This window comes from Panthera pardus, unplaced genomic scaffold (assembly GCF_024362965.1).
Source record: "Panthera pardus isolate Hobbes unplaced genomic scaffold, ASM2436296v1 HiC_scaffold_16, whole genome shotgun sequence".
In the NCBI taxonomy this organism is placed as follows: Eukaryota; Metazoa; Chordata; class Mammalia; order Carnivora; family Felidae; genus Panthera; species Panthera pardus.
In genome coordinates this window covers 112,470,157-112,478,756 of record NW_026526721.1, presented here as the reverse complement: position 1 = coordinate 112,478,756, position 8,600 = coordinate 112,470,157, and the positions used below count along the sequence as shown (strand labels likewise).

General features: G+C 46.5%; 1 protein-coding gene across 1 annotated transcript in view; it reads right to left on the bottom strand.

Annotated features, from left to right (window-relative positions):
• Nucleotides 1-7,155: 7,155 nt before the first annotated feature.
• CLRN1 (clarin 1) overlaps nt 7,156-8,600 on the bottom strand; it is a 39,955-nt gene continuing 38,510 nt past the window's right edge. Inside the window, exon 3 of the mRNA XM_019439594.2 lies at nt 7,156-8,435. Within this exon, the coding sequence (XP_019295139.1) occupies nt 8,170-8,435 (266 nt within the window). The 3' untranslated portion in view covers nt 7,156-8,169. The remainder of the gene's footprint in view (nt 8,436-8,600) is intronic.

Below are 8,600 nucleotides of genomic sequence, written 5' to 3'. Positions count from 1 at the left end.
AAAACGGGTTTAAGTTCTAAGCACAGGGACCATGCCCTGTGCTTCTCTTTCCTATGGGGCACAGGGCCAAAACGTAATCATTAGCTTATGAATCATTTGATTCACTCGTTAGAACGGACATCAGCTTCTTCTCTTGCGTGTTGTGGGCAGTTGCTGGCAAGAGATGGGGAAGGTATGGCAGTACAATAGACCTTATGTCTCAAGAGCATCACCCCCTTCAACATGAAGGAGTGAAGACCCTGTTAGATTTATGATTAGACCGAAACCAAGAAGCGTATATGCATGATGGTAGGAAGGGGGACTCAGTTTAGGGACATCAGCAAAGATTAGAAGCAGTCAGCTTTCTGGAGCAGAAAGAAGTATTGAAAATTGGCCACAGTCATTCAACAAATATTTATCAATTGCTTAGTGCACATCAACGGTGGTTATTCTAGGGACTGAGGATTTAGCAGTGGACAACACAGAATTGATTTAAGGTGAAAGCATGTTGAGGATGGGATTATATTTATTTACATCTCTCCTTCATAGCCTTGTAGTCCTAGGATGATAAAAAGTCTTGAATTTGTAAAATGTATGTGCCTTGTTCTAAAAACTTAAAGCAACTTATAAAGTAGTGTGAAACTCATCAAGATTCAAATGGAAGTGGAAGAGATCGGTAAATAACTTTAGAAAATTTAAAAAGCATTGGAACCCCAAACCCAGCAGGAACAAGGCTAGTTATGAGGCATGCACCCTTGAAATCCCAGAAACAGCACCAAATGAGCCACAGATGTAGCTTTAGGCTTTCCAGTGACTAACCTGCAGTGGGTGATGATACCATTGAAACAAATAAACATCCTCAGTTCTTTGGAGGAAGCATCATGAATCCTAATAAAGACCAGAAAGAAACTTCTCTCTAAGAATCTTTCCCAAACAGGGTACTGTGTGGCTGAGCTATGGGACTAAGGTAACAAGCAAAACACGACTCAGAGGAGACTGGGAGAGCTGCCACCTTGGATTGAATGGCTGAGTCTTTGTGAGTTCATATTCCATCTCCAGGCAATAGCTAGGGGCAAGGATGCCCGCGGTAAGTCATTCCCCGCAGTTTTGTTCAGCAGATATTAGACACGCGGGAAAGGTGTGGCTATCGATCTTGCACGTGTTTCATGAGATAAAGAACTTTAATGTGATTCCCAGAATAGCTGGAAGCAAGGGGGATGGAGATAAGAAGGTTTGACTTTAGCTCCTTGCAGAGACATGTGTGTTTGTAAACATAATCAGAATATCTCAGCTCAAGCCATTTTGCTTATACGGCTCCTTATATGTGTATGGGCTTGGCCTTAGGCATCCGTGAAGGGAGGAAGGATGGAAACATTCTGTTGTGTTTGAGTAGGATGACTAAATCTAGAAATGAAACTACTTTACCTCGTCAGTAAAAATCATCAAGTGTTTTTTTTGTTTGTTTGTTTTTAAGGAAGTATTGTTCAGTCAACTGGATGTCTGTGCATGAGATACACAGAAAAAGTTAAGCTGGGCCTCTGTGTGTTTCTTTCAATGTATATCAGTGTCTGATTTTAGAAAACGGTAAAATGGGTTAGAAATTATGGTCACTCATAAAGCAAGAAACTAGAGTAAAGGACTCGTAGGAGTAAAGATTAATATATAGGATACAGAATCACATAACCAATCATGGTGGGTAGTTTTCGGGTACCAGCCAAACTCACACGTTCTTCTGTTAGAACTCCCCTGATACATGCATGTGTGCACACATACGTGTCCATGGCGGCTGTGACTCATCCCTCCCTCATTTCAGCTGTGCAGAGCATGGGTGGGCATCTGACCAAGAAAGGGGATCGAGAGGCTGGACTGCACCATTCTGACTCCGTCTCTCTCTCTCTTTCCCCCCCACCCCACCCCATGCACTCTTGCTCTCACTCTCTTGCTTTTTGCTTACGATGTTTTAAGTGGCAGGGCACCTGGGGGGGGGGGTACTCAGACAGTTAAGCATCCAACTTCAGCTCAGGTCATGATCTCACAGTTCATGAGTTTGAGCCCTGCATCAGGCTCTGTTGACAGCTCAGAGCCTGGAGCTGCTTCAGATTCTGTGTCTTCCTCTCTCTCTGCTCCTCCTCCATTCACACTCTCTCTTTCTTTCTCTCTCTTTCAAAAATAAATAAAACATTAGGAAAAAAAAAGATGTTTTAGGTGATTTTTGTTTCTCATATTAAATGCTCCCTGATCAAGATACTAAGTAAACTAGGAAGATTTTCTTTCCTTTGATGTACAGGATAGAGGATTAGGGGATATAGCATAAATATATTTTATATTTTATATATTTATATATTTGAAAAAGGAAATAGCAATATTGGAGGGGCAGCCATGCCCCAAGGAAATATTGGGGGGGCAGCCATGAAGTTTGATACAAAGTAAAAAAAAAAAAAATCTGAAGCAGAGAGCTTCCGGTTTAGTGCTGATATGTGTGGAGGGATATTTCACTGTTTCTGTCTGCTGTGTTTTTCTGCTCCCCTGTGCTCACTTCATTTCTTCATCTGTACTCCAGAGACCTCTGCCCAATCTAAGCACATAAGCTTTGGGGAAAGGGGGTGACTATGGTGAACTTCAAGGGTGATGCTAAGTTCAAGAGTCACTAGTTCAGATGGGAAATAGAGTCTGAGACATTCTTGTGGAATATGTCTGCTTTAGAAAGTTCCTAGGGTTGGGAATGGGTGGGAGGGAGAGAGGAGATCCTCCTAGATTAAATCTAGAATCTGTGCTGGAGCACATACCATCTTCTTCCAGCACCAGAGAACATTGGGGAAACTGAGTTGGTGCCTACTTGTCATCCTCGTTGCTGCTCAGGTGAAGCCCAAGATGACAGCCAGGAGGAGGTCTCCTGCCAACCGACCTGCAGGACGGACACTATTTTGGGCTCCAAGACTTCACTAAGGCTTTGTCTGACCCAGAACTGTGGACTATCCTTCCTCCAAATACCCTGACCCCTCAGGAGGGGGAGAGCGAGGGGAAATAGTGGTGTGGAAGGGAAAATGGCTGCCGGACTAACCATCACCCACATAACAGCTCCAAATGCGCACAGTGACAGAACTGCCCTCTCAGCTCTTTCATCTACATTAAAGAACTTCACTTGGCATTCGTTTTTTTTAATGTTTATTTTTGAGAGAGAGAGAAAGAGAGAACAAGAAAGAGAACACTAGTGGGGGGCGGGGGGAGGCAGAGAGAGAGAGGGAGACATTGGATCTGAAGCAGGCTCTGCACTGACAGAGGAGAGTCCGATGTGCGGCTCAAACTCACAAACTGTGAGATCATGACCCGAGCTGAAGTTGGACACTTAACCAACCGAGCCACCCAAGGGTCCCTGGCATTCTTTGATTGGGTATGCAGTTGTTTACCGTTTTGTGAAGATTGAAACTCTAGGATAATTGTTGAGTTTTGGTAATTAATGTAGTTAAGGGATATCATTGGACTACTTGGGGTTTTTTTTTTTACTGGCAAACTTAAAACTCTGTCTTTAATAATAAATTGAAGCTTTAAAAAGAAAATAAGGATAGAGAGTGTTCAAGGATATTCTTCTCTCAACAAAGGATTTTTTTAATGTTTTTTTTCTCATTCTTTTTACATTTCCTCCCCACAATCCTCAGTGCCTCATAGACAGCTAGATCCATTGTAGATGCGAGATAAAAATGGTTTTGAATGATTGAAAAAGGGTTTATTAATCATTGTTTGGAAAGAATCCTGAAGGATATCGGCATAAGCAAAGTGTTCATTTCCTCTTTAGATATTTATGCAGAAAATTCACTCTCAAGTCTTCATTGCAGCTGGTGGTGGGTAATATGGCCACAGGGTCACAGCTTCACAAAGGACAGTGGCCAGACAGGACCTAGTGGTGGTGGTGGAGGCTGCTCCCGACACCAGGCTACCAATGAAGAGGCCTGGAGAATGTTTCATTGGCTTGAAGCAGAAGAGCCTTGCTAGAAAAGAGAGCCTTGGTGGCCTGGCCAAGGTGAGCTAGGCTGCAGCAACGAATAACCATCCGAACTCAGTGGCTTTATAGGAAGTTTCTTTACCAGTCTTTTCACACTCCGGTACAGGTCCTGAAGCCTGCCTCTGTTTCGTAGGCTCGCCGCCTGGATCCCATGACCCCCGAGGCTACAGCACCGGGCAAGGACACAGCTGGAGGATGGTGTAGGATGTTCTTCAGTGCCAGGATTGAAAGTGGCATGAGTCACTTCGGCCTATACCCTATCCGTCCAGACTCACTTACTTGACCGCAACCGCAAAGTGGGCTGGGAAATGTGGTTCGGCTGTGTGCCTACGAAGAATGTGGAGGAGGACACGTAGCATTTGTCTGCCACAGAGAATCAGGGGGAAAGAGTGACAGCAAAGGAGTGGGACGAAAAGAGCACCTGTGGGATGGGAACTAAGTGTACATGCCCGCTTCTCTAGGGGCTTCTGGCCTGGGATGTGCAACAGACACCATCCTTCATTCTACTCGGCTAAATGGAAGGATAGCGACTTAAGTGCAAATTAGTGAGCTGTGGCATCCTGGAATCCATACCTGCGAATTAGACAGGAGACCCTTTTTTGCATAGGTACAGTTAGTGACAAATCGGAACCCGGGGACGTGGCAAGTGTGGGGTGAGCTGCCTGTGGGCACCGAGACTGCATGTTCCCATAGGGCCGGTGCCCGAATTACTTGAGACGCCCAGGCCACCGCTTGGTGCACCTGCTTACTGCGCCAACTGGCGGACAGAGGGGACAGAGGCTAGTGGGAGCCCCCCGGGTCTCACTCTCCTCCAGAATTAGACTCATGGCCCGCAGCGGAAGGACACATCTACCGTTCTGGTCACTTTCAGAGCAGATCGAGACCCCTTACACCAAGATTCTAGCAAAGAGACATAATCCTTTGAGACACTTGCCTTTTCATTGTTGGGTGGTTTTCACCACAGCACAGCTATTCCCACGGGGTCTCTACAACCACTGCCGAATACTGTCGGATAGGCTCTGTAGGCAACGCTCTCTGGAGATTTCTAACTTAGGTTGTCCGCTCAGCCTCGGACTCATTCAGCCTTTCCGAATAGGCTGGTGAGTCCCAGCTCTGGGCTGGACACGATAGACATATCTGTAGATGTACACTTAGATGTTATCTAAGGGAGAGTGGCAGCGGGGTGGGGGTGGGGGTGGGGGTGGGGGGGGTGGGGAGGGATGGTCACGAAGTCTGTAAATCAGAGCATACATTTATTAAATTTACAGTAGCACTTTTAGGGGCAAGAAGGTGTTTCCTGAGGGGGAACTTCATCCCAGAAGCCAGGGCCCCATGCCTGCCCAGTCTTTCTCTCTCTAGTTTCAAGGAGCAGGTACCTGTTTCTCTAAACTGACCAGCATTGCTTTGTCCCTTGCCACTTGGAGGAGGCGGCTTATCTGCTGAACCAGCCATCACCCCTGATCCAGAAACGACTGCCATGTTGAAAGGGGTTGAGAACCGGTATGCCACCAGATCAAACACTGAGCACCCACACAGTGCAGGCTCCAAACATCTAAATAGAAGGATGGGGGACAGCAAGGGAGTTAGAAAAACCAGGCCGATGGCTTGGGACTGGCCTTGACGAAGCATTTCTGTAACAACCACACTTTTACCTGTACTGGATCTTGCTGGAAGGGGAGAAGTTGGGGACAATTGAGAGAGAGGTTAAAGCGCCCTGATTTCCGGCCCCCAGAGTCTCTCCCTTGCCTCTTGCTCAGGTTTCCATCAGTAAATGGTCCAGACCATATCCGTTCTAATGGCAAGTCGTGCTTCCCTCGAAGCTGGTGCACCCTGATACTGCCCCGGCGAACCCATCCTCCCTCCACCAGAGTTGGGAGGGGGCAGCCCCCCACCAGGCTCTCCCTAAAAACACGGGCAGAGGGAGAGGAGAGGAATCGCCCTAAGATTGTGTAATGTGTGAGCCACCAGCCAGATTGATCCGCCCTGAATGCTTGTGAAGTGACTTGAGAGCAGCTGTTCTGAGGGAGCAGATGGGGCCATGAGAGCAAAAGACCTTTGTGGAAAGCGCACAGAGGTGAGGCGCCCTCCTTCTCCTGTAGCCCGCCCTGTCTGCACTTGTTTAGTCCTGAAGCTTCCTCCTATGGCCGTGAACGTGTCTTGCACGTTCACTGCAGGGGGTACCCCGCACGACTTGGGACGGCTTTCATAGCTCCTCCCCATTCCTCCCCCCACCCCCACCCCGGCGTGATGAGCGTGGGTATTCTCCGAGCTGATGAGGGCGGCTGCAGACAAGTGGAAAGGAAACCGACCAACAGACCGTGGAACTGTGTTTGCAGCCCCAGAGCCAGCAGGGGGCCCCGCATCCCTGAGAGAATGTGAGGATGCTGGCTGCCACCTGGGGACGGAGGTCGGACACAGCATAATGAGTGTCACTCTTCGGCACCTTTGATCCCCATAGAGGGAGCCACAAAAGGAGTCCTGGCCAGATCCCTCTTCTAAGGGTCACAGGCCACTGGAACCACACATTTCATTGGAGAGAAGAAAGGGACACAATGTAAGCGCACTCTTCTGAGGGCCCAGGTTGTATCTTGTTTTATTTTTGTGTGTGGCACGATTTGCAGGGACCAGCAGCCCTGCCTCGACTTCCCATCCAGGGACCATTGTTAGTTCGCCTATTAGGTTCTCATTAGATTTTCAGCCGCTGCTCCGACTTTTCTCTTTTTACAGAAGAGAGAACAACTGGGGACTTGTTTCCTGAAGAAAGCGTGGTGTTAGAAGTTTTTCAAACCTCTGAGAAGAGAGAGAGGTCAAATGAGAATGTGGGGGCCTGGCTTTCCAGGATCTCAGGCCAATTACCGCATGGGGAAGGTCCTTGGGCCTTCCTGCCCCCTCCCAGCTACGGAGGCTTCTGTGTTTAACTGTTGTGTGAAGACTTCCAGCACCGGGCTCCACTGGCCTGAGCTAGAATTAACATCCTTTCATTGCCAGACTGACTTGTGGTCTTCTAGAAATTCTCCGGGTGTATTTCCTGAATGAAGGCGTGGGGACAGGCATCTGGAAAGTAAAGGTGTATTCTGATGTCAGCCTATGGGCCACGGATCACCAACAGAGCAAGCTACTTATCAGGGATATAAGCAGTCATTTGTTTCTTGTAAATTGTTCCAAAAGGGAAAAAGTTTTGTTTTTTTTTTAAGTGAGCACTTTCAGAACCTCTTGTATGGTGGCTAAGTACCCAGCAGCTGTGGCGAGGGGCCTGGTGGTGTAGTCTCTGTCATTCTCTGCTTCTTCCTGAGTGCTTTCTTGAGGGCAGCAGGTCAGGGACAGAGGAAGTGTCTATTCTGGACTCACTTGTGGTCTTTGGTCAGCTGCAGGTCAATTTCATGGGTAATTCAGGAAAAAGAAAATGGGCTTGGGTCATGCTTTGTGACAGCCAGGCCAAAAACCGAGATGTAGTGATACCATCACAATCCCAGAATGTAATGTGATTTTCATAAGTGGGAATTAGTGCTTAAAGACACTGAAGTTAGAAACAACAGCCCCAGTGAGTCATTTGCATTAAGTTTACTAAGTAGAGTCATTTTGCATGATTCGTCAGTGGTCCCAGCAAGTATGTCTGTTTAAAGTACTGTGTTTCCCCACCCGCCTTTTTTTTTTTTTTTTCCATTTAGAGGTTTGCAAATTTTGACCAACAGGCATGGATAAGACTGTGCTTTAAACGAACTTAAAAAAAAAAAAAAAAAAAGCATGTGGATACTTTTCATCAATGCTCACTTAGTGCACTATCATTTTAGGAAAGCGATTCCAGCTTTATTTCCTGGTATCTCTGGCAACAAATGTGTGGATGTATCAGAAATCATATTTGTTTGTATTAAAACATAGTCCCCATGCCTTTTCATTCCTTCCTGACGGAGCAGACATTTTACACTTTGATGCGTACATAGGGTAACAATTTGTCCCTTCTAGTCAAGAGCTTTAAGCACGCAGTTCCCATGAAGTAAAACAACCTTCTCAAACCTTCCTTCTGCTCCCCTTACTGAGCCTGTATCCTTAGTACCTCATTTGTAAACATTGCCATGGAGGGCTTGGATGCTTTCATTTGTGCATCTGAAAGGACGGACAAAATGAACCATTTCCAAGTGACCAGAGCAAGTCGACTCCCTTACTTGGCAGATCACAGGAATATTTGCCTTTCAGTACATTAGATCTGCAGCTACATTGGTCGTCTCCGTGTCTTTAGATTTTGCAAAAGGAAACTGAAATCCAGCAAGTCGTATTAAGAGCCCATTCAAAAAATGAACAAAAAAGCAAATGAAAACAACCCAGAACGAAGCGGTGTATTTTTCACTTTGCGTTTTGTAGGCGTAAGTCCCTTCTTTATCATTTGCAATTTTTTCTGAGAGGTGGTGAATTTTCACTTCAGAGGCAAACAGTATCATGACAAGACAGCCACAGGAGCCTGCAACAGAAGGAGCAAACAATGTGTTGTCACAGATATTTCCCGATTGTAAGGGGCAGGGAAGAGGGTCAGTGTGGAAACCAAAGAAAGCCTTTACCATCACCCTCATTGGCATCCTTCTCCAAAAATATAGCATTTCACATTTGTAATCATGAGCCTGATTCT